This window comes from Paralichthys olivaceus, chromosome 18 (genome assembly GCF_024713975.1).
Source record: "Paralichthys olivaceus isolate ysfri-2021 chromosome 18, ASM2471397v2, whole genome shotgun sequence".
Lineage (NCBI taxonomy): Eukaryota > Metazoa > Chordata > Actinopteri > Pleuronectiformes > Paralichthyidae > Paralichthys > Paralichthys olivaceus.
The window spans coordinates 3,108,225-3,134,802 of NC_091110.1; the positions used below are offsets into that span (position 1 = coordinate 3,108,225).

At 40.7% G+C, this 26,578-nt stretch overlaps 1 protein-coding gene across 1 annotated transcript; it reads right to left on the reverse strand.

The window, feature by feature from the left end:
• Positions 1–301: 301 nt before the first annotated feature.
• Positions 302–25,687, reverse strand: zfyve16 (zinc finger, FYVE domain containing 16). The gene is made up of 18 exons (XM_020082153.2): positions 25,448–25,687; positions 21,512–21,620; positions 19,021–21,098; positions 16,080–16,176; positions 11,917–12,093; positions 11,678–11,817; positions 10,613–10,829; positions 9,729–9,851; positions 9,428–9,583; positions 9,104–9,328; positions 8,522–8,604; positions 7,710–7,814; positions 7,072–7,222; positions 6,885–6,965; positions 6,610–6,772; positions 6,019–6,124; positions 5,279–5,455; positions 302–5,184 (listed from the first exon to the last, which is right to left on the reverse strand). The coding sequence occupies exons 2-18, from the start codon at positions 21,579–21,581 to the stop codon at positions 5,026–5,028; spliced, it is 4,308 nt and encodes a 1,435-aa protein (XP_019937712.2). The 5' UTR covers positions 21,582–21,620; positions 25,448–25,687; the 3' UTR covers positions 302–5,025.
• Positions 25,688–26,578: the final 891 nt, after the last annotated feature.

Here is a 26,578-nt window from a genome sequence, read left to right on the forward strand (position 1 = left end):
CACATTTCATATATAACTGGATTGTACAGTAATTATTGTTGCATTAGTGACTATCACTTCAATGTAACAGCTGGTAAAAGTCGGGATTATTATAATTATAATAAGGTTTATCTGAATCTGTAACAAATGCTTTATTTATAGATTGTTTTGCATCAAGTCAACTTATTCATTCAAGTTATTTATAAAATGCAACCTGTCCCTGTGAAATGGAATAGAGTACCTTTAGTACAGTTACTGTACAGTTCAACCTTTAGGTTACGTTGAATTACAGTATTTCAATAAAGGAAAGATTACAACAACATTTTTCATAAAACTTATTTTATTCTTTAAATACACAAGCTCTTCAGAAACTGATTAGGACCCAGATACCAGGTTCACCAAAAATAAAGCTGGTGCTTATGAATAAATAGATGATTTACACATTACAACACTTTAGAAATAATCATAAAGCATAAAAGTACTTCTTATTAAGTAAGAAATAATATTAATATACCTTCCAAAATATAAGTGACCTGATCGTGAATATGAAAGGAGAGAAAAAAGAAAATCAAACCTTAGAATATGAAAGGAGAGAAAAAAAGAAAATCAAACCTTAGAATAATAAAGGAGAAAAAAAAAATAATCAAACCTCGAGAAGGATTTTCTAAAATGAATCATCCTGTTTCCAATGCTCCAAAGTTCAACTGATGAATACAAAGTGGTTTGTCGAGATAAATCAGCTGTCCACAAACTGTCCTCTCAGTCTTCAGCTCATTTGCACAGAAAGTGAAACATGTTAAGTTTCCCCAAATTAAACTTTTTATTAAGCATTAACCCACCCTTGCCACATGGAGAAATTCTAACGTGTTCAAATATTAGTTAAAACTGTGATGTGATCCACTTTCAGTCTATCCAATACTCAGTCAGATGTTTCCGTCTGGACAAGAGGTAAAACAACCAACAAACTTCAACCAACAATAATGGTGATGACGTTTTGGCCTTTTAGTATGTTGATATCTTGTGTGGTTGCGGGTGATTGAGTTGGCATTTAACTCATTCAGCTCAACATGTTTACCCAGATTCAATTAAAAGTCAGTCACAAACCGGGCAAAATCAAACAAGAGTCTTCCTGTGAGGATTAAAAGAATATCTGCGTTGAACTTTTACCTGCTCTGTCCAAACATACTGATAACGACAGACGTCCCTGCTGACCAGAGGGACTCAACTGCCTGTCAACTCAAGTAATTAAATAAGCCTATTAACAAGTTAACGTGGAAGTTTACGAATCAGAAAGACGACTCCTCCTGGGATACATGTCACATTCACCTGTGTCACGTAAGGAACATACTGAATAATGCGTTAATGAGCATGTATGTGTTGGCTACCTTATGTAAAAAATAAAAGACTTGTAGAACAGATCAAAGCCACCTTTGTTTGGCAGACATCTTTACCTCCACATTCGTCTCAAACTCAAGCTTTCTGCATTGCATTTTGGGAATTTATATTTTCCACCTTAAGCCAAAACAATATATTTTATTTGTTTAATATTCCAGGGTGTCTTTTTTTTCTCTCATTGCTACACAAACTGCAAAATTAATTTGGCCTACATCCTATCAAAAATATTCTTCTAGTCTTTTTTAAAACTTTTATACCAATGATTCCAAAAATAACTCTTCAATATTAAAAAACAAAACAAAACGATACAATCTTTATGCATACAGTATATGTTATACATATGTATGTGTTGGGACAAAGCTGACTGTGAAGTTCCTGACTGAAAAGTAAGACGACGTATGAAACTGGAGAGCCTCACTTGGGGTAATGTGGACAAAGCTTCTTCAAACTAATCGGGTTGTGTTTGTTTTAACAGAGATGTTACGTTCTCTGCCCTCTTATTTTCTGACGTTTTTAAGGGTATTCATTAACCACTCTACCTTCCTGTAACCACAGCACTTGTTTGAGGACATTGGCAGTTCTGAGCAAGCTTTACATAATGAGGGAGAGATGAGAAGCTGGTGAAGAAAGGAGTACCCGCTTCAAAACCTGCTCACAACCAATACTGCGACACCCAGTCACTGACAAACCTCAGCGCCATCTCCTGTTCTAATGGATCTAAAGTGGCTCGAAGCTGCTCTGGAGATGCACTGAATTCATCTAAAATACAAAACCAATGCAACGCTTTTCACTGCTCGGTGAAATACTTTGTGAATAGAAAGTTCCTGCTCCAATCAGCACCTGAGAAGACCACTGCTGAGTTCAGAGCACCTATGACGAGTCAACAACACTCTCACTTTTGTGACATAAATATGAAGCTGTGATGGTTAGCTCAGCTCTGCAGATTGGAAGATTGGATCATAAGGGAAACTGCTAGCCTGGCTCCAAAGGTAATGCAATAATTAATAACATGGTTTAGTTTAGTTACTAAACATGGTTTAGTTTAGTTACTATAAAACCAAGATGTTAAAACCACAACCATCTGATGATGTGAACAAATTGACATAGATAGATTGTTTTTGATTTGATTTGATTTGATTTGATTTGTTTTGCCTTTAGACAGAACCAGGCTTGTTTCCAGTCTCCAGTGCCTTTCCAGTCATTGTCTTGAGCTTGACCAAACCTGCCTCTTGGCCATAGCAGCAGCCTCTGTCTTTACATTTAGCTACTGAAAGGGATAAAGCAATATTTACCGAAGCTATTTCTAAACTCTAGATTTGAAGGTTTGAGATGAGAAGGTTTGAGATGACTTGCAAAATAAGAGCCATAAAACGTGAAGTTAAGATCACAGAGGAAGAGGAGATCTCCTGAAGTAAAGAAAATCATTGGAATTTGACCTTGAACTGCTAAATAGTGGTGAGTGATGAAAGGCGACGCTGCTGCTCATAAACCATCAGCTTAAGTTCAAATGTTAAGACAGTCAAAGTAAAACAGCAGCCTCCTAAATAACGATAAAAATGTAGGCTGGTTTCATCCAGGACAGGATGGAGACTTGTCTCATTCAATTCTCTTAATGGCCGAAACTCCAGCATAAACCAGTCACATTCAAGTTTTAAGCAAAGTCATTTGTGGATGCTGTGGAAGCTCTTAACGGCCGAGTTCCCCTGCAGGTGGCCTGGACACATTCACCCTCTTGTGGTGAGTGGGTGGTGGTAGACTCCAGCAGGGCCCTCATGTCATAAACTGGTGATTTGACAGAATGAACGGCATTAAATGTGTGAAATTATCTTAGTTACATGTACTTTGCTCCCAAAACACAGGCTGACTTGTGCCTTCTAGAGTCTGCAAGATTAGAACAGGAGGTAGAGCCTTCAGCTACCAGGCTCCTCTCCTGAGGAACCAGCTCCCACTCTGGCTTCAGGAGGCAGACACCATCTCTACATTGAAGGTTAAACTAAAAACGTTCCTTTCTGATAAAGCCTATAGTTAGTTCTGGATCAGGTGAGTCCTGAACCATCCCTTAGTTATGCTGCTATAGATCTAGACTTCTGGGGGAACTCCCATCATGCACTGAGTACTTCTCTCTCTCCCTCTCTCTGTCTCGCTACCCCCACCATTCGATTTTAATACGTCACTAACTTTATTGCTGCTATCATTAATAACATCTTTACATCTATAACTATCACTTATTGTTTTCATAACAACTAGTCTGTCAGAGCTGATGACATGATGGTTACACAACTGTTCCTGGTCTATCTCTCCTCTCTTGCCCATATTTCTGCTCACCCTTACTGGTGGAGGCAGATGGCTGCCCAGATAGTGTCTGGAGGTTTCTTCCAGTTAATGAAGAGTTTTTCTCTCCACAGTCTCCAAAGTGCTTGCTCATTGAGGGAACTGTTGGGTAATTTTCAAAGGTCTTCGACCATACTTTGTAAAGTGCCTTGAGATAATGTATATTATGATTTGGCGCTATACAAATACAATTGAAATACAGTTTGTCTTAAAAATTAAGACACCTTTATATATAATTTGGAGTAAGTTACTGATATCCACCAAAATAAACTTCATGCCTGTATCGATATATTTTCTTATTGTTCTCGTTCCCCTGTAAATATGGCTGCTGATGCTGCTGTGTTTGTTATGCTCATTTCTGACAACACAACTTAAAAGTATGAAATATTTCTATTTTGATTTTTGGGTGACATGTTTGTTAAAGAAACTTGCCCACAGCACTACCCAAAAAGGAAGGCTACGGCAAAAACAAACAAACAAACAAACAATCAAACAAACAAACAGGGTCGTTCCACAAGAAAGTTCAATTTGGAGATTTGGTATCTAATAACCCTTCAAACTGATTGATTTCCTACTTAATCTGGACTTTGTGGGTCGAATTTCATGTTGAGCTGGCACGTGAGACACCTCAAGGTAAAAAGTCAGAAGTTTGGAAAAGAACATAAAAAGCTCTGTGCAATATCATTATAAACCAGCATATGAAATGACAGTAGTTTCAGAGGACATGAGGTTGCATTTCTTTTCATCCCTGTGCAGCACTTTCTTATTTTAGAACGGCTACAGCTACAAATGTGAAGTGGCTATAGAGTAGCACCTGATCACATGGAGTAGTGAATACTGCAGTCAGTAACATCCCTCACTTTAATATCACCATTTCATTCAATATGCCCATATTAAAAAATAATAAATGAGACATTTCGATAGAGTGTCTGTGGGAAACATTCACTGAGGTGCTCCGAGCTGACGGAGGCCAGCGGGGAGCCTGAAAGGCAGATCCGAGGAAAGCAGTTGGAATTGTTTGGTTGTATTTGGTCGTGTTGTCGCATCTCTTGTTTAGTGTTTGGCTTCTTGAATTAAAGCAGCTTCGGTGAGCACGAAATTCACAAATATACAGTTTACATCCCTCCAAAACACATTCCCAACCTCAGAGCGGGAATGTTGTGCCAGCGGCTTCATGTCCTCTGTGATTGGCTGCAAGTCGCAGTTAGCTGTTGCATTAGCACGTTGTGTTGCAGTCAACAGCTTCTCTTTCTTTACTCAACCATCTTCTGTTCGGTGGATTTATTTGATACTTAGTGTGGGACACTGTCTGCGTGTGCCTTAGATTGTGTGTGTGATGAAGAAGATGAACTCCATGTCCATGGCAGTCTGTGGTACACTAGCGCTACCTCCGTGGATGACAGGGATCAGAGCGCTGTCCAGCTCGTTCATGTAGCGCTGAGGGAGGAGCCTGCCTCCAGAGCCAGCCTGGTACTCCACCTGAGAGCAAACACACAGCTACTCACCATGCCTGAATTCATCTGAACAGAAGACATTCTTAAAGCTGTACTGTGATGCAAACAATGTTTCCTACCATATCAGCCTGCGTGGAGATGCGGAGAGAGATGGAGTTGATGCCACTGGAGGTGAGAACAGCAAGGTGAGGAGTCAGAGCGCTGCAGGCGGCTAAAGCCATCTCCTTCTGAAACACGCTGCAGGACGCCAGCACTGACGAAAGGCTGCAGTCAGGACTCTTCAGCTGGTAGAACACCTGGGGGACACATTAAGGTAAGTCCACAGCTCTGGGCCTCGTTCTTCATCATGCTCAAGGATAACAGAGTCATCCAGATTATTATGTGACTTGTTTTGGTTCTTCCAAGCTGATTTAACTGCTGTCAGAGCAAAAAGTTCAAGTTCAATTAGCTGGATCATGACTAAGGTGTTTTCAGATGGCCCCCTAAAATGAAGTCATTGACAGATACAAAAGTAGATTTATAATGTACTGTTCAAATAATTATGATTTGAGATTATAGTATGCAGGTTATAGAGAAATCATTTATAATATAAGTCTCTCCAAAATCGAACCAAATGTTGTTTGAGATACTGAGAGCAAAAAATACTTAATTCAACCAAGTAGGGCTGTCAAGCCTAAATGGGAATGAACAAGAATTTTTTTTCACCTGACATTTGTGTGTTAGCCTGAATTAGTTGTGCCCCATTTAAAGAACGGTGTCATTGACTGTCCAATAAACCTCAATCTCAGTCTGGAAATGAGACCAATGGCCAGAGTGCACAGGGTGTGAGATGGGGGTGTTATTGAAAAGACAAGTTCACCTCAGTGCATTTGAGGGTGCGACCATCTGACTCGAACTCTGTGTCCTGCTGCATCCTCACACTGCGGACTCCATCCAGAGGTCTCTCATCAACACCACTAGTTTTACTGCAGAGGAATAGAATTGTCAAAAGATCACATTTACAGATATTCACATAAAAGCTGGAAAATCAAATAATAATAATAAAGTCAGGTCTGCTCTACTAAATACAGGATTGGGATTACCTGCCCTGTGACAGGTCACAAAGTAAAGCCGGTATCATGTCCTAATATCATCAACACGATCATGTCACACGCACCACTCAGTTTTTCTTTTCATCTCAAATACCATTTTCATTCATTCATTATCTTCACTTTCTTCTACAAGTAATGTTAGATTACATAAATTAAAGAGTGTGCTTCCTGCAAATGTTTCAAAAATAAAATTCTGACACCAAAAAGCGTCTTATGTGCAGTACTTAAATAATAGTAATGATTTCATAACAGAATTTTCTTTCTTGTATGCAGCACACATAGGTATAGAGATGTGTGGTATGCTTGTAGTGCAGTGGTTGGACAGATTGTTGTGAGTGTGCACGGTGTACTGCTGTTACCCTGTGTTGACAGGTGAACTCCAGTCAACCCAGCGGACAGTGACGTTCTCTCGGACTTCCCCTCCATCATTCCTGCCACAGGGTATGTGAAAGTCTGTCTGCTCCCTCAGGGCAGAGCGCAGAGACTCCATTGTCTCTGGAGGGATTTGAACCATCAACCCATCTGAAACGCAAAGAGAAACTCCACTTATTCTGGTCCAGCAACTGTCAAGTTACTATGTTCTTGCTTGATTCAATGCTTTGATTGTGATACAGTAAGACTCAACGAATGTTACCTTCAACAATGCTGGACTTTGCGATGAAGCCTGATGAGGCTTTCAGCGCTCCATTGAAAACCACAAAGCTGGCGCCAGTCACTGAAACACAACATAGACCTCTGCACAGTTAAACATTGACGTTACATCAACAGAATTAGGAGACTATTGATGTGCTTACTCGTCCTTTGGAGTAAACAGCACTGACCTGTGCGGGTCTTCCCCGGCATGCTGTTAGCCTGGGTCTGATAGTTCCCCTCCTCGTTCTGAATACACACCAGGTGAGAGTCGGCCTCTGAGCTGAAACATGCTCCAATGCTGATGACGTGCTCATTAGATGCATTTATCACCTTCTGCACCTGTAAACAGAGAAAACATAGTTTTCATAGTGAAACTCTGTTCTACACTGTGTTTGCCAGTGTCCTTGCTTTAATTCTTCAAGTCAGATAACGATTCTGATTCAGATTTTCTATAAGGGAAGATAGAGCTGCAGCGTTGGATTGTGTTGCCTCGCTGCAATGTTGCTCATGCTCACTACTGGAAGTGTGACATGATTTTTCAAATACTAAGTTACTTAAAACAAACTTTTAGCCTTTTTTAACTTTCAAAAAAACCCTTCACATGATCTGATCAGAATAGGCCTGAATACTGAGCACATTTTCTTGCAGATCTTATGCTCTACTTCATTTATTACTGCTGTTGCTTTCTTGCTGATGTCAGAAGAAAAGATAAAGGGTCTGTTACATATGAAGACAGGAGAGGCGTATTGATCTTCTCTTCTAGCTCTTGGCAAGAAAGTGCAAGTCTTTTCTGCAGAAATTTGAATTATTCCTTTCGGCCTCATACCTCATTGAAGCTACTTTTGGGAATGTTGATGTAACTGTGGCCCATCTCCATGTGGATCCTCAGGCCATCCACCACTGATAGACTGTACTGGTAGTTTCTCAGGTCCTGCGGGAACACAGTTTAGAGAAAATTATTCATGTGCGACAAGTAAAAACGGTTTTCCTGTTTGACTGTGACAGGTGCAAAAAAGGCCAAGCTCCATCTGCTGTTGTATTTACTGGAACTCAAAACTGATACTTAAGTTTATTGTGAGAATCCTCATACAACTTTCATGAACTAAAATATTTCATATCTTTGTGATGGTTATTTTGATTTCACTTAACTGCAGCAGTCTCTTGTGTCATTGGGGAAGTAACCAGACTTCAGGGCATTATTAACAGCAACAAGGATCTCCTCAGCAACTTAATTAAAACAGTCTAAAAGAATGTGGTGCCACTGGGATTATTCTCACTCTGCTGTCCTTACAAATCTACTGCAAATTTGACCAGAATTTCAATAAAAACCTCAAAATGAAGATGCACATTTCATTTTTTTATATTTGTTAATATAAGAGTTCTGGAAATGATTCTCCAGTCAGGTGCCATTCAATCACTGCAGAAGAAGAGGACAGTGAGATGATGGAAATGTCAGTTCTCTTTGATTCATGTATTAATCTGAGGTACTAAGATGAGACAGTTTCTGTTGCACGTAATCCTTCCATCTCAGCATTTTTGAGTCTACAAATTGAAAATGTGCATAGAACAGGTGGAAGGAAATGACTCTGAGGTTACAAAAAGGGTATCTACTACATCTGGTTGTGTTACAGTACTTACAGCCAGTAAATTCATAATGGTGTGTCCTGTCTCTCGATACACAGAGTCCCGAAAACGAACACTAGTCAATGTCGTGGGATACACTGAAATCAGAAAACTTTGGTTAGTTATCACAACATAAAAGTATAAAATTAAGGGTGGGGAGCATTGTAATGAATCCTCATTAACTAATTTAAATATAATCCTTTACGAAGCCTGCTTCAAAGGCACAATCCATAAAACAGAAATATGATAAAAACATTAAATTATTGCTATGAGGTGATTTTTTTCTTAATACAAGTTTTAGGCCTGTTACTATTTTTTCTTGCACAAACTATAATTTGTTCTATGAAATGTCATCAAATACTTAAAAGTCCAATTACCAAGACAATAATAATATGTCCGACAAGACTTCATATTGCATCTTTTGTCCAAATAAGATCACAAACACAGAAAAACTACAAAGCGGAAACATGGCAGTTTGGGTCGAATATGACAAGTAGATGAGTTTTTATGTAACTGTCTGGTGTGTGAACTTAAGGCAATATAAAACTTTACCAGTCTTATGTTTTAAGGCAAAGACAGCAACAACAGTAAACAAACCGCTGTATTTAGATCCAAGCCGCAGGAGAAGCCTGAGTGGAAAGACTTTGGCCCAGGGCACCTCCAATTTCTGGATAAGCAGGCCAAACAGGAATGGCTGAGAGGGGAGAGTGAGGCCATCTAGAGGCTGACACGAGGGAGAGAAGAAGAGCATCCCAGCGTGATCTTTACTGCCCAGGAAACTGCTTGTGAACGTCACATTATCCAGCTCCTCCACAAACTTCCCTGTAACAGAAAATGTAGACTCTAGTCTTTGATTTTCATGAGTTAAAATTTCTGTTACTAAAAGGTAAATAAATGGCCCGTACAGAGCTCACCCTCTACCTTTTTGGGCGTCTTGGTAAATGGTGAGATAAAGTGTGAAGAGGTCCTTTGGAAGAGTTTTTTCCTCGGGCAAACACTCCAGCAAAAACACCAACTCTTTCTGTCCCAGAGACTGCAGACCATTAGAACCAAAACACCAGCACTGATGACTGGAATCTGAAAGGGGAAACAAAAAGATGAGTTAATAGTGACTAGGATTTGAGGTTGTGGCCTCTGAGGACATCCGTAATTCTTGACAACTGTATGTGCAACGCCTCCAAAGAAAACCCAGGTTTGAGGGATAGAGATATACCATACTCACATGTAACCAGTTTCACATTGACAAGCAGGTTGGCGTTCAGGACAAATGTCAGAGGTCTGGGTCCTCCTTCCTCCAATAAGTGCAGAATCTGGCATGGGGCGGGACTTTCCTCAACCAAAACATCTTAAAAGGAATAAATCAGACCGGGAATATGTCAGAATAGGCTAAATACATATACGATCAAAAGCAATAGTGTATGGACAGTTCTGAGTTCAACCCTGGTATAAGAATGTATCTCCATGTGTCTTCAGTGATCACTTGTGATTAGATCTCACTTCCCTCGGCAGTGTCCAAAAATAAGGAATTATACATTAAACACTGAGAAGAATAAAAATGTGCCTCCAGAGTTACGTATTTTACGTTTGCCCATATTCTGAATATGGTCTAAGTGATCACATCTCAAATGTGTCTTTCACACCTATACTAAGAGCTTGTGATTGAATCGCCTGATACTCATATTAATAACAAGGCCTGTACTCTGAGGGAAGTTTGACATAGAATATTTTTTCATTTTCTGACTTCACAGATCATTGGGCCATCTCGGATAAAGTATTGTCGGACTGTTTCTGCAACCAAAGCAGAGAGACAATTGATGTGAGATGAGCTCAGTCAGGCTGAAATGTTCATTTATAATCATGAGAAATGTGTGGATCATTTTTCTAATAAAAAACATCAGAGGCTCTAGTTTTCTTTCTACTCGCATTGCTCTAAGCCGCAGTTTTGATGTGCAGCATTGTAGTTGTTACGTGTCTGACCTTAGAAGTTTACAGTCTTTTGACTTTTACCAAAAATAGTCTTGGATGATAATTCAGACATGGGAACAACACGAGAAACTGCTGAGTTTTAAAACTACTGAAACCATACCAACTCAAATAAATACACACCTCCTCCGTTATCCTCGCCAGTGGTGAAGAGCAGAGGAGGGAGCTCGTCTTCATTGTCTGGCAGCAAACTGGGGACTCTCTGAACTGAAGAACTGATTGCAGAAAGCAGGGCATAATCCCAGGGTCCTGACACCGGAGGTCTAACCACCTCTACAGCTCCAGAGGTTTCCGGGGAGGAGGAGCCACTGACTCCAACCTCTGAGCCGGCTGGCCCAGGCTGAAATGAGAGGGTCAGTCACTGTGGTATCATTCCCATCAAATGTCAATGGATTGAGTCATTTTTACTGCTTACAATAATGAAAGTACCAGTAAAGTTACAGCCTCCATCTGGTCGTACTGGTCAACATTCTGTTCATCTCTTTTCTAATCATTCACACATAGAACTGATCTTTGTAATAACCTGCTTAAGTCATAATTTTGTTTTCATGGAAAAACAGGGCATCACTTCTTCTGCAACAATGTAGTTCAAAAATTCATTGCGTCACAATCTGCAGGAAGAACACTGTGTGTGTGTGTTTGCTCAACTGTGTCGCTCTTCACACAAACTGTCGATCGCATTTATTTAGTTATTAATCAATGATGTCGTATCATAAATCCAGATCGTTCCAGTCACTTTAACCCTAATGTCCTGGCTGTGTGCGTCACGTCTTGTTTTGTGTGTGGCAGGTGAACTGCGTGTGCACAAAATCGATCAAATTGTAATTGTACTGTACGGGTCCTAATTACTTATGATTAGTGTTGGTGTTTCTTGTTAACGTGTAAAGTGAGCGCAGGTCAGCAAGGGAGTGAGGACATGTGGAAGGGTAATACAGCACGAAAGAGGACACCGCACGTGTAATGTGTGTCTGCCCTTATCCAGCAGCAGCGGGCCGCAGCTGCAAAATGAACGGAGCAAAGACCCTGCGGTAATCATGGTAATTAAAGATTAAATGGTACAAGTAACTGTTGGGAATTTTAACACAGTACACCATGAAACTGGTAATCGTTTCATGTTCAAGTCATGACAAGTGACAACCTAGTGTTTCCCTGTAGCTTGGCTCCGTGGATGACATCTCCATGACTTACTGCTGTTTGGTCTGGGGTGACACCAGCAAACTCCTGGGAGCTCCTGCGGCTCGTCACCGACAACTTGGTTGTGTCTGCCACCTCTCCGTTGGGTAAGATACCATCAGCAAACCACACACGTTTCTGCTCACGAGGACAACCTGAAAAATAACAGAACACAGAGGTCTTTCCAAGGGTACCGTTCAGGAGGGAAATCCAACCAACAGCAAAGTGCAGACTGTGTATAAGAGTATACATACTGTCGTTGTTAGGGTGTTTGAGAACGGACACAGGCACCATGACGGTGGGGGGAGGTGAGTTTAGAGTGCCGGCGGCACGAGCCTGCTGCAAAGGAGGTATGGTGCTGCAGTACTCAGATGGGACGTTGGGGTTTGGACTGGGACCTGTAGGACTCATCATCCGCTCCAGGGCCTGGGCTGCAAAGAGATAGATGTGATAACACTTCACTCAGATACCAGTCTCAAAGCTTGTCCTCTTCACTGGAGTTTTAGTTGCCATGCTAATGACACAAAAACAGGGAGGGGAACTCAGCTGTTCATTTAGAAGACATTCAAGGTCCCCAGATGAAGTCTGATGTCTTTGCTAAACCTCTGACGTACTTACTTCAGTTTCAGCACGACACTGCCATTTCACTGCTCATTGTTTTCATTCATCTTGTAACATATCTGAATGTATCGGGACATAACTTGTGCAGGCGATCATGATCTTCAGATGAAGTAGCAGATTGACCTCAGTGACTTTGACTTCTCTGAACCATGGGATCGACCGTGACAACATTTAGTTCACTGAAACACTTTAGTGATCACTTCAGTGTTCATCTCCCATCACCCTACACAGGAACTTCCCAGCTTAGGGTCAATAATGTCTGTCCATCTGTCATCCTTAGCGGTATCTTGTGCATACTCTGAAATTCCGACCAAGGCCCTGTTCAGGGTGCCTCCTTCGTGGGCCCTGTAGACTGCGTCCTCTGAAGGAGGCAGCCCCTGGAATTGTGACGCAACTAAAGAAATACTATTATCAGTATGTTAATACTGATAAAAGTATTTTGCTCAAAACATCAATGCTTAAAATTACAGTTTCACAGAGCTGCTTGCATGACTCACTTTTATGTAGAATTTACCTCAAGGGTAAAAGGAAACTCAAAAATAAAAGAAACTGTTTACGTGAAGTTGCTCTCATTCTCAACAGACCAGTTGTACACTGTGGGGAGAGCAACTGTTTGCTAATATTGAAGTGAAACTGCTGCTTCTGCTGGATGTATAATGAAAATATAGCAGCTGATATCAGGGCTTGTTGCTTAAAAATATATTCTCTCTCTCTCTCGTGGTAAAAAAGCTTAATCCAGCATAGTAGTATTATAGTAATGTTTTTACTTAGGCTACAGACCTAGCATTCACCCACCAAGTTAGTTCTTTAGAAACACAGCACTATGTTATGTTATCAAATTCTTTCATTTTATTCAGCTAACCCTGAAAGCGCCTTAAATGTATTTATTTTTCATAATTCTCTGGGTATCTGGTATCAAAGTATCAAACTGATTGACAATCTGATCTATTAATGGCTTTCACAAAGACCTGAATTGTTCTTTTAACAGCAGATATGAGTGTTTTTCACAGTATGTATGTAATCCAGTTTGTCCTCCTTTTACAGCACTGATACCATAAATTAACACAAGGAGTTTGTTTATTTTTTCCTTTCCCACTGCTGGTGGGGAATAGATTTTTGTGATCAGGTCTCACAGACAGCGTATGTCTGACAAAGTACATTATATTTGTAAATATGTAGAGCTGCATTTTGCTGTTTTCAATAAAAGGAATTAAAAAAGGCTTGTTTTGTGCAAAATAAGACATTTTAACGTTTGAATTGAATCAAAATCCGTGAAGCTTGTTGAAAACTGGATGATTCATTCATCATATGATGAAGTGTGCTGATAAATGAAAGGTAGAGCATACACAAACAGGACAGCTGGTTACGACTGAAAAGCTTTCTCAATGCCTTCCGGTTGCACTCTCTGAAAATGCTGATGTGGCACTCGTCTACATTATATTGATTAAGCATCATAGATCTTTACCGATCAGGCGTGTACTGACAGTGAGTACAGCATGAGAAGAACATAAGAAGAAGGAACCATGCTCCAAGACATTACAACTATTCCTCCCTTGTTTATGGGGGGAAAAAAGTCCAGTTCAGTCACACAGCATCATTGAGAATAGCTGTTTCACCTTGTTCCTACATGGAAAGGATGACAAGGCACAAAAAGAGCTGGAGGCAAACTGCTTCAAGTACAAGTAAAAATACATTAGTGACATTATTTTACATGGAGCACAAATAGAAAGTCAAGTCAAGTCCAAATGTCCATTTGCATGTTTTGCAATGGTCAAACACGTTAACAGACCAGGAAAACACAGTAGCACCACGTAGTAGCAAGACAAAACAAAAGTCTACGTATTAAGAAGTCAACGGCCCCTTACCTCATCGTCCACTCGACTAAAACTTAACCGGACCAAATCATCACATGTCTATTCCCTTGTCTGACTTTAAACTCGCTCACAGCGCCTACTCAAGCCGCTCCCCGCTTATTTCCATGAGTCTACGTCTGTTGTTAGTCGTGATAGCCTGTTAGCTTTAGGCTGGGTGCATGTGGAGAGCCTTACATGCAGCTCGCCAAACTGATGAGAGATGGAGAGGGAAGAGGAGAGAGGGAGGCGAGGAGAGAAAGAGGTGACGGAGGGGAGAGGGATCGCATCACACGCTCGAGCATCCGCCTGGCACTAAAAGTGGATCACCTCTTTCCTTCTTAATTTAGACAGAGTGTGAGCGTCACATGTCTACTGCGTTAGGCGGTTCCTGTATCTCACACACACAGTCTCACACACACAAACACACATACACACAATCAAGGACAAATACCAGCGTCCTGCAATAACTCTCCTCCCCTCTCCCTCTCCCCCACCATATCTGTGCTGCAGTCTTTAACTATGAAAAGGTGCCTCTTGTGTCTTTTATCATCGAGGCAGACACAAACTACAGACATGGCAAAAACAGACATGATTTTACGGAACTGAATTTTTAAACTGCCTAAAGTGGGAGACACTAACATGCTGTTTATAATAGTGAAAAGGTATTTTTAATTTTTAATAGAGCTTCAGCAGGAGAAGAGAAAAAAAGCCCCTCAGCCATTTTTACAAAACATATTTTTGTGTTTCATGCCTTAAATATTCATTAGATGCATAAAGTAAATGTTACTGTGGAGAATTTAGGTTTTGACAACTCATGAATTCAGTCATTTTGAGAGACAAATTTTAGGGTTTTGTCTGTTTCTAAGAGGCAATGAAAAGCTCAGAACTTATACCACTGATGTAACTAATACTACTATTGGTAAACTAGATTGAGTTATATTCAAACACAAAGCACAGCAGTCTTATGAATCAAAGGATCTTTTGGGGGAAAATATGAAATAATAAACCTGCAATAATTATTTTTGGTAGCACTGGATTTGAACTTTAACATCACAACATTCACATCTTCTAAAGTTGTGACAGTATTCATTAATTAGCATTTGTTTAAGTCAATGTAAGTCTTTTCATGCCCACCTTTCTGCTCTTGTCTCAGCAAACTATTGTTTGATGCAGGACAGTAAGGGTACAATGGTTTTAACCAAGATGCTTCTGCAGGAAAACAGCTTCTGCAGGAAAACAGCTTCTGCTGGAACAGCTTTACAGAGAGCCAAGAGACTAACCACAAAACCTACTGGATGTAAAATGAAAGTTGAGTTGGAAGAAGCAAAAATACCTTGCGGCTGTGGTGAGCTGAACTGACAACTTCCTTGTCACAAACAGTGCCGTCTCATCCACTGTTCATGGAAAAATGTTGGTGAACCAGTCGGGCAGCAACAAAAGCTTGTTTTAACTGATGAACAATTCCATCCAAACCTGATGTATGTTGGAGGTGGTGTCATGGCTGCCTCTGAAACAGGCTTACTTATCTTTATGGATGATGTAACTCATGATGGTAGCAGCAAAATGAACCAGATTACACACCAATGCAACCTAACTTCAGTAAGTGTCAAGACTCTGGCCGTAAGGACAGCGCTAACACAACAAGTGACTTCATCAGGGGGTGAAAGAGGTCAGTTTTATACTGGCCCAGTCAAAGGCTGCACTTTAACCCAACAGAGCAGCATTTCACCAACAGACACAAACAAGAACTGAAAGAAGCTGCAGTAAAAGAACTCAATCTAAAAAAGAATAAAGCTTCACCATACGATTATCATTATTCAAATAACTCCTGAATGACCACACCTGTGTGTCATGATACAAATACAAAAGAACATTGAAACCAATATGCTGTGAAACCACAGTGGCTGAACCCAATTTCCAATCAGACCAAACTAGGGTCTTACCTCTGTGTATGTTATCAAAGCAGATGACGCACACACGAGCCTCTTTCTCCAGGTACTTCAGCTTACACTTCCTGTTGCAGCACACAGCACAGTAAACCTGTCACAATGGAAAGAGGAAGAGAATAATGAAGGAGTCGTGCTAAAACGCACCAAGCATGGATAGCAAGTCTTCAGAAATAAGAAAGAAAAGGTACAGCAATGCACAGGAGCTCAAAGCATGTTTAACTACCTAGATGTTTAAGTAGCAGTAATCATGCTGTGAACAATAAGGCATCCTGAAACAGTCTAATACCGTTTTAATCGCAGGCCTTTAAAGGACTTAGCTCAGGCATTAGGACACATGGCTCAGTGGCGATCTATAGAGGAGCTGGAAAAAGAAGTGCTGACTCACGCTCTTTGTTTCCATGAATTCACTATGCTATATTTGGTCCTGGAGATTTAATCTGTTTTATTTAGACATCTCTGAAACACGGAGGCTGCATCAGAACTTTCACCTTCTTTTCACATCACATACCAGTGCTTGAAAAGAAACTGTGTGAAAATCCTCATTCGATGCTACAATTTCACAAAGGGCAGGACAAAAATTACAAATTAATTTGTTGGGATTATCTGTTATGAACATTTGGTAAAGGTAGTCAAATTGTAAATACAAAAAACATGAACAACATAAAAACAACTGCAGATGCTTAACCCAGATCATTTCAAACACATTTGGAACTAGAGCTGAAGATATAGTAGATTAATCAAATACTTAATAAAGATTAATCAGCAACTATTTTGATTTTATTCATATCAATCATTCTTCAAGCAAAAAGACTAAATAATCTCTATTTACAGCTGCCGAAATAAAAGTTAGTGCTCCTTTGTCATTTGAGATAGTAAATGAATCTGTTGGTAACACGATTAAAAGACATCACCAAGGCCATTTTTTGATTTTTATGGATGACATAATCTTATCAAGAAGATAATTGGTAGTCAGTAACGAAAAGATCCATTAGCTGTGGTCCTATATGAAACATTCATTGTGTTCCCTGTAAACACAACAATGTGTCAGTAATACAAGCGCACTGAAGATCACAACTTTGAAATCTATTTGGTGTAATGACTGGCTGTCAGTTACTGGATAATACTTTTTCATTGTCCTGTCTGCAGGCCTGTCATGCAGGACTGCAAAGAAATATAAAGTTTACAATTCTCTTCTGGTTTCCTTGTTTATTTTATCATCTGAGCGATGCATTGAGAATAAAATGATGCATTAAAGACACAAGAAATTTAGGGCCTGACTGATAATTTGATAATTTCAGCTGCCGATCTTGGTCCATCACAGATCTATGGCTGATTTGAACATAATGCAGAAAAAGATGCTTGGAGTCATTTTGAAATGGAGTCATCACTGAGTTTGTCCAGCAGAGAGCACTCTGACTCCATTGTTTGCAATCTCACACTTGGTGCATAGACAAGTGATGTCATCATAATGGGCATTTCTGCTGTTTTACGGTTATACAGTCCAGATAATCTGGAAAGAATACAGTGAAGCAGTAGCAGGTTAAGATGCAAAGATACATAGCAAAAATAAAGGTCCATAGCAAGTTGAGAAAAGAAAATAAAGGTATTATTATTTATACTATTTCAGAGCAAAGATTAGCAAGCAGGGCTCTAAAGTGCATTTTTGGTCCAATAATCTGTGAAGTGCAGTTTTCTTTTGTAGCGCCAGTGTGCCAAACAGTTGGCTGGTTTGTCTCTGTGTATTTTAGCGTGTCATGTCACCTCCTCATCTCCTCTGCGGAGTTTACACTCACACTAACAGTCCCCAGGCTGGTAAATGTCAAACAGTGGTAACAAAAAGTGTGAATACAGGGTTTCCACTACGGACCAATGCTGTAAAGTTATTAGCACTGCTGTTTCAGGATCAGAGCAGTAGCACCACTTGGATTGTACCATGTCAGAGTCTCCTGTCTGGGTGTGCTCCCTCCATACTCCTGCTGACCTGCGCTCACTTTACACTTTAAAAATAAACACAAGCACCAAAGACCTGAACAGTACTCAAGTTTAATTTGTGTTTGTTTGAGTCGCTCAAAAGTTCACAAGACACACACGAAATCCTAGAGTAGATGTTGAAATCCTAACCTAATACAATCAAAACTTAAAAGCTCATCTAAGTCATAACAATCCTGAATACTGAGCTGGTGTATCCTGTGTGAAATGTTGAATGTTTATTCAAGATTCATTTTTAGTAACAGAGCCAGAGAGTCCATTATATTTATTGTTTTGGGTTTTGTTTGGTTTATTTTTCAATTATTTAGGATATTTCAATATTTCTAATTCAAATGTCTGACAAATATTCTTTAGAATTAAGTTCATTGCTCTTTGAAAGGGTGAACTTGCATGATTGTGCTACAATATTATCATTATATGTATGAATCAAAAATTGAATCATTGTGAATCAGAATCGAAGTGGGAAATCAGAGACAATACCCTGCCCTTACGAAATGACTGAAGTATATGGGAACTGTCAAGAAAATGTATAATAGGTGCCAAAAGGCCCAGTGAACTATTTTGGGTGCACTTAAATCTAAGCTGGTGCAGCTAAATGAAAAAGTTAGGCGCACCAGTGAGACCTATGTAAAAAGGTTAGTCTGGAGCCCTGGTAAGTTAATCAGTTAAGTGATCCATATAAAATTTACAACAATTCTTATTATCGAGTCAAAATGCAAAAAAACACATGACTTGCAACTTCTCAAATGTGAATGCTTGATGGTCAAGTTTGTCTTCTATGAGGTTTTGTTATTATTGGTAAGAGAAAACAAGCAACAGCTTTTTGAGTAAAAACTTGCAGCCCTGTTCCCAGCGGAGTAGAGATGTTTACCTGTTTTCACACTACAATGAAACTGGCTCCAAAACATAATGGATTCAATTCAAAGGTAAAGGCTGATGAACATACCTTCCCACATGCTCGACAGTGATGTCTCCTCTTGGTAAACGTGAATCTCTGGTAGCAGTTCATACAGTTTGGGGCTTCGGAGTCTGGCACCCAAGCAGGCTGCCTGCTCCCCAGCTCATCCTCTCCCTCTCTCTTCCAATTCACTGCCCTGGCACCATCTGTGGGTGGCTCCCCTGGGTAAGGTGGAGGCTCTGACAGTTCATCATACCCCACACTGTAATCCTGATGCTGCTGGGTGGCATATATAGGACTCGTAGCACTTATGTTGGAATGCTCTTCTGTAAGACTAGGGTTTATGGGTGAACTCTCTTCATCCTCAACTGCATTTGTCCATTTTGAAAAAGTCAAAGGTTGCTTCCCTTCTTCATCTTCTTCTTCTTCCCCTGCTGGTGGAGGTCTAACAGTTTGGCAGTGTAGCTGTTTAGGTCTTGCACCTCCATAGGAGGGATGCTGATCAGGGCTACTACTGTGCTGTGACTGGAAAGTGTTGCTGGTCAAAGAATTTCTTGTACCAGAGGAAAGTTCTGGCTCTTCTTGACAAGGTCTGCAAGAGTCCAGTGATTGTGATGGAGCACCAGGGTTAAAACTTCCCTCCACAGACACACACATTATTCTGTCACTTTCTGGGGAAGCCAGAACCTCTAGCTCCTCCTGTCGAGCTCGACCACAGCTTCTCAGTTCCTCTTCCAGAAGCCTGCCCTCTAGATCCCCATTTGGTTCCGACAGACTTTCAGGTTGCGGACAATCTCCAGAGCTGCTGCAACAAGAGACACTTCTGGCCTGCTCTGCTTCCGTGTGTGCCTGAAGGAATGCATCCAACTCTTCGTCAGTAACCAACATCTCAGCCTGGTCACTCTCAGGCAAATACTCGAAGCCAAACTCAGCAGGATCCACTGGACTGGGTTCTGAACGATCAGAGCAAGTATGGTCTGCAGGAAGGGGAACAACAACAGGTTCAAGGGAGACATGGTGCCCCTCTGGTGACAGCCTGCCCTCTGTGATCTGCTGGGACCCATAAACAGATTTGTTTGAAAAGGACCTATCTTCCTTGGTCTCCAGTGCTGACAGGGAGTCTGTCTCTGGGCTTTCACACACATCTGCCTTGTCACACTGCTCTGTCGCTTGTCCTGACTCTTCTGTGGTCTTCGGTCGCACCAGAGCTCCACATATGGACACAGCTAAAGGCAGGCACGATAAGCCCACCTGTTCACTGTCTGATGACCCAGACTTTAGACTTGCAGGAGACTCTGCCTCACCTCTATCTGAGGCTTCTTGTGAATCATCCTCTTTAGTCACCAAGGTTGCTGCTGATGTTTCTTTCATGCTCACAGCAGGCAGGGAGTCCTCTGGTTCACAGTGTTCGGAAGAGTTATCCACCACTTGGTTTATAGAAGCCACCTCCTCACAGTCTCTACCCTCTCTGTCAGCTGAGGTCCTTGATGATGGTGAATCATCTGTAGACTCAGAGCACCTCTCCACTGCTGCAGGAAGAATGACGTCCAGCAGACTGAGTGAGGCAGAGCATGCACCACTCTGCTCATGGAAATCAAGACTGAGCACTTCATCTTTCCCTGCAGAGGCTCGCTCTTCCATGGTTACTCCACAGCCAACACTTTGGCATAGCCCCCCCTGCTGCTCCAGGACCACTGGACTGTCAAAGTCAACAAGCAGGGTTTCCTCCTCTTCCATTTGCTTCTCCACCAAGTCCAGCTCACTGAAAGCATCATGACTGCTCGCCCTGACCAGGATGGCCGAGCTTGTGTCATTCACAAGGTCACACACTGGCTTCAGAGCTCGATCAGGGCAGGGAGGGGCAGAGCTTATAGCTGGCCTACGATCCACAGAGGAGAGAAGGTCCACTCCAGTGAGCGGCTGACCTTTGACCTCTCTGTCATCTGTGCTGCAGTTGTGACTGCTGGGGCGGTCAGGACAGCTGGTGGCAGAACCATAATGAAGAGAATTAAGGTCAGGGAGGCTTGGTGACACAGTGGATGCCTCTAAGGATAAACACTGAGAGCCCAATGAGGAGAAGGGGTATGCAGAAGGCTTCAGGAAAACGGATTTGCAATCAAGTTCCTCTGTTTAAAAAAAAAAAGAACAAAAAAAGGTCAGACTCACACTTAAAAAGAAGAAGAAGTCATTCAAAAGTTGCACAATGTTTTAACTGGCTTAGCAAGACTCTTTTAAGCTTAAAAATTGTGTAGAAACAAGTTTATTATTCAGTCATCTAACAGGAAATTAGGCACAGACTATTTTGATGACTATCAGTAAACAGCCTATTACCCTGTTAACCTCCTTAAGAGGATTAACACTGGTCTCTGGACTGATAAGGAAAAAACAAAGATTTAGAAAAATCTACTTGTGTTCTAGTAAATTGTGATGACATTGTGTCTTTGATATTAAATCAACCAAACTAACTGTTACATTGAAAAAACAATATTCAGATAAGTTATTAATAAATCAAATCATTCACAGCAGGCCTATAGCTTACCAGTATTGAGCTCAAAGTCATCGAGCAGCTTGTCTAGATCGCATACGGCTGCCTTGAAGAAGCTGTCCATGCTGCGCTAAAACAAAGGGCCCTTACTCCCCTTCAACTCCTGGAAAGGAAAAAGAGTAATTGTCATATCCAAAAAAAGAATTTCAAACACCATGTGCTGTCTTTGTTCTTTAGGCAGTAACTGCAAACATTTCCTCAAGCAGGAATCAGGCCACTGCTTGACACATTAAACCACCGTGACTTTTGTGTTAAGTCTTTTGTAACAAAGCAGAAAAGCCTAACAAGTTAATGCAAACCATAACAATCAAGCAACACATGACAAGTAACAGTGATCACAAAACAAGAAAGATATGATTTTATAAGTCTGATTAATTCGATTTTTCAGGATTTATGCCATTATATGCAGAATTCATATTTAGAAACTACAAGGTCCCAACCACACCATCAAACTGTCTAAATATTTGTTATGCAACACTGCCCTAACAAATGTTTTCTCCTTCTCAGGTAAATAACAATGACAGAAGTGTTTTCATGTTTAAGGGAATGTTAGGAGAATGTTCAGAGGATATTCATGCTGGAAATGAAATGATTTCTTAATCAACTGTCAAATATAAGACACTGGTGTGGACATATTTTCCATTCTCTGTGAGTTGTGTCAATGACATCAACAAATTAAATGACAATGTTGCTGTCTGATGGGAAGTGCACACTGCAGTTAAAAGAAAACTCATTAGATGTTAAGAAGGTGCCCTCTGTAACTTGTTTGTGTTTCTGTGTTTACACGCCCAGGGGACTGTGAACCAAGTTATTGTTTTAAATGGGACTGCCTTAGTGTGACCTTAAAATCTAAAATCAATGGATTTTGAAAACAATGACACTCAAGAAAACTGATTTATTGTGTCAACCAATGGTTAAAAGAAAAAAATGATAAGATGTTTCTGAATGTCATCTTTGGCTCTGCAAAGCTATGATTAGCATATTTCTAAATGATTTTTGACATTTCCTTGACTAAATAAAAAATGAACATGCTTTAATGACACCCTCCAGCTCTTTCTGACATATGGCTAAATGAAAATCTAATCATATTTCCCCTAAGCCCTCTTCTGTCAGACCATTTTTAATCACACTGAAATCACACAAAAAGAACAACACTTTATTCCATCACTGTCGGTGTCTATCTGATAATGCTGTGACCAGATCTAAGGAAATAATTCTATCTTCACTTCCAATACAATGGAGTATGTCAATACAGTGGAGGGTAGCCATCATCTTTATTCCCAGACAAGTTCATAATCTTGTTGTTAGTGCTGCAGCCTCATTGCATACACAACTCAACACTGTTATTCTCTTCTTTTTCTCTCTTTTTCATCCTGACATATTTGTTGCCTTTTTATCAGTCTTGCATCTTTCATGTTAGAAATGTCATCAACACGCCCACTTGAATTTTCTACACATTTTACTGGCAGGAGAATTTCAGGAAGATGTTCGGAGTTCAGCGCATGTCTGAAAGCATGCGGTCAGAGAGTCACAGATCTGCTGAACTGTCTCAGCAGGAACAATTCCTTGAGCTTTTTCAAAAATAAAATTATAATCATCTGAGAAACATTACCAATATCCTGTGTTCACTTCTCTGCATTGGCTCCCTGGAAAATCCAGATTAAAAATCATTCTCCTTGTGTAAAAAGTTCTCAATGTTCAACCTGCATTTTATCTTAAAGAGCACATATTTTATTTTCCCAACACACCACATCTGTCTCTAAATGTTGTCTTACTTGTGGCTCCTAGAGTCTGTAAGAGTAGAATGGAAGGTAGAGCCTAGGTGTGCACCTTCATTAGCCTCATGATTAGATTACGATTCAGCAGTCAACGATTCCTGCTGAATTCAAATTTATGAATGAATTGCTTTTATATAACAATGAACGCAGCAGAAAACATAAATCAATTATGTTCTGTCTCTGCAGCGATGCAGAGTCGTCCACATCCTTCAGAATTGAGAATTTTCTACTTTCTCTAATTTTCTCCCTGGTTCAAGAGGCAGACAACTAAAGATAAAAGATTATAAAGATTTTATAGTTCTAGCTGAAGAGAGCCCTGAACCAACCCTAAGTTACACTGCTATAGGCCTAGACTGTACTGTAACCTTCAAATTCATCATATCGCATAATGCTCATTGCTGCTATATGTATACTAATATCTAGTGTCATAATAATGACTAGACTAATATAGCTTATCAGGAAAATAATGTAGTTTTTAATCTTTATACTGTAAATATAAATATATGTTATACTAGTATAATTTGTAGAAATTAGCTGTGTATTCTGAATTCTAAAATCTGCCAAATACATTTCAAATAAAGGGTATAACCTTGATTGAGAAGGGATTGTCACAGTTGTCTTCAGCAGAGTTTCACAGCAAACACGTCATCCTGCATCATGTGATTCCCCCCATCAACAGTCAACACATGAATATCATCTCGGAAAAATAGTTTGACTTTGTTTGACTGTTAATGACAAACTTGTTAATTTTTTAATCATCTAGAACACAATTTATTGATTATATATATTTTTGGGGGTTTTTTTTTATCTGCTGAGGGTTGAAAACAACCACCTGAGGGAATGACTCATGACTTTCCTTTACCATGTTGCACAGAAGTCACACTGTGTTATTTCAGATGGCCTGCAGCTCTTCAGCAGAGCAAGTTTGCAAGATCTGCTCAAGAACCTCAGAGTAAGAGAGAAATGTGTTATGACTGTGTGGCAGTGGCAGCTAATCTCCTAAAACAACATGCAGTGCTAACACGAAAACACCAACGTTGCTTCAGGTTAGATCCGTATTCTACATCATTTGAGTGTAGCCCAAAAAGTTTTTAGAGGTTGAATTAAGTTCTAGATGATCCTGCCATTAGGAACCAAAACTGGCATGAAGTAGAATGACTGAGGAACAAGTGTCCATTGTTTTAATCATGGCTTTTTGATATGGCTTTTTGTTTTCCTGCAAATCTTGTGACTGGCAGAACCTGATGTGTCACAGGGATCAGTGTCACACAATACCAATGCAGAGCTGGATATTAATAAGAGGATTTTTTACTCCTGCTTACTGTTAACTTCAAATCCATCATACCTCATAACAATCCACACACCATGAACAACTGTTCGCTGTTACACTAGTTAGAAAAAACGTGTATTCCTTTTGTGATAATAAGGTGAATGTGAGCCTGTGTTTAAAAGGGTGCTAGATACAGATTGTTATTATAATTATGATTTTGGATAGATAGATAGATAGATAGATAGATAGATAGATAGATAGATAGATAGATAGATAGGTAGAAGTATTTCTCCAACGTAAATACAACTGCTGCACTACTATCCCCTGTGTTTGGTGACAGGTAGGACTCAACATTGTTCTTCTAGGGTGTGATCTAAACATGTGATCAGGTCTAAATACTATTGGTAACCATAAGCAGGATAACGTGACGGGTCATTGATGACACTGTGGCAGAGATACAAACTTAATAATACAATATCATGTCATCCAACAGACTCTGCTGTCGTTTAAACAGCGTTCACACGGAACACCAAGCACCACACTACAGCAAAAAAAAGGGCAGCCAGGTCGATATTTTCACCATGAACGCGTCCACTGTTGTTTTTCTTTACAAATGTAGCAAACAAGCTAACTAACCTGGGTAGCCGAGCAGGGAGCTAATGGACGCTGGCTAACGCTGCTGACAGCAGGCACAGTTAGCAACCATCGCTTCGCCACAGCAGACACGCCGAGCACGAGTTTGATTTGAGCAGCTATCGATAAACCACCGTGGTTTACCTGCCGCAGGTGGAGCTAAGGTTAGCCTGCTAGCTGCTAGTGGACGCTGGCTAACGGAGGCTAGCCCGCAGTGGGTTAACCCGGGGTTGTGTCTGCATTCCTTACCCAGCGGCTTCTTACTCCATGGCGTCTGCAAAGCTCGTCTTCCTTTTTCAAAATGGGAACAAACGTGGCCGGTGTCGACGTCTCATCCTCGGAGCGGACAGCTGGAGTCGCCGGTGGAGCAAGCACTGTTGTGATAGTTGTGTTGGAGACGGGTAATTCCTCCACTCAGGCGGCCATCTTGAGCAGGCTGCTGTTGGGGGGGAGGTCATCGGCTGAGCCCTGAGCTCACACCGCCTGCCATGGAAGTGTCACCGCACACAGAACGTCCAGGTCGTCGGGGTTATGATGGGTTCACTCTTACATGATGCACAGCGCTTAGCTTTCCTGTGAAACGGTGCGATCGCATAGTGAGACACGACGTTTACGCTCCAGATGTTTTTCTGCTCAACAGGTCGAGTTACACATTGTTTCCTGTTGGAGAGAAACAATTCAGCAGCCGCTGCAGTTAACTTTACAGTTAACTAACTTTAAAAAACCTTCCCTGAACTTGACAAACCAACAGTAATATGGCCTGTGTAAAAAACTGTTATTATCATTGCTTTTGCAGCAGTTTAGAGTCATTCAATCATTGACTATTTCAGCTGATCATCTCAGAGGACACCTCAGGTTCTGATGTGGCTTTGGTTGTCCTGCACATACACACACAGTATGTGTCCGTGGTCCTGCACATACACAAACAGTATGTGTCTGTGATCCTGCACATACACACACAGTATGTGTCCATGGTCCTGCACATACACACACAGTATGCGCCCGTGGTCCTGCACATACACACACAGTATGCGCCCGTGGTCCTGCACATACACACTCAGTATGCGTCTGTGGTCCTGCGTGTCTGTGGTCCTGCAAATACACAAACAGTATGTGTCTGTGGTCCTGCACATACACACAGCATGTGTCTGTGGTCCTGCACATACACACAATATGTGTCTGTGGTCCTTCACACATTACTGTCTATAATATAGTCAATAGTTGTCAATATATAGTCAATAGTCAATAACACCAGACTGAGACATTGAAAGGAAGGAAAAGAAAGTCAGCGAGAGCAAAGACAGTCAATTTATTAGATCGAAGACGATAAACAGGTAAACAGTATGCTGACAATAGCAGTAATCACCTCATTCAGTGAAT

Excerpts from the sequence above, each read along its gene's own strand:
- zfyve16 (XM_020082153.2), bottom strand. The coding sequence starts at position 21,581 with ATGGACAGCTTCTTCAAGGCAGCCGTATGCGATCTAGACAAGCTGCTC. Across the intron at positions 10,830-11,677 it reads TCACCCCAGACCAAACAGCA|CCTGGGCCAGCCGGCTCAGA; the intron begins GTAAGTCATGGA and ends CTCTCATTTCAG. Across the intron at positions 5,185-5,278 it reads TCTCCACGCAGGCTGATATG|GTGGAGTACCAGGCTGGCTC; the intron begins GTAGGAAACATT and ends GTTTGCTCTCAG.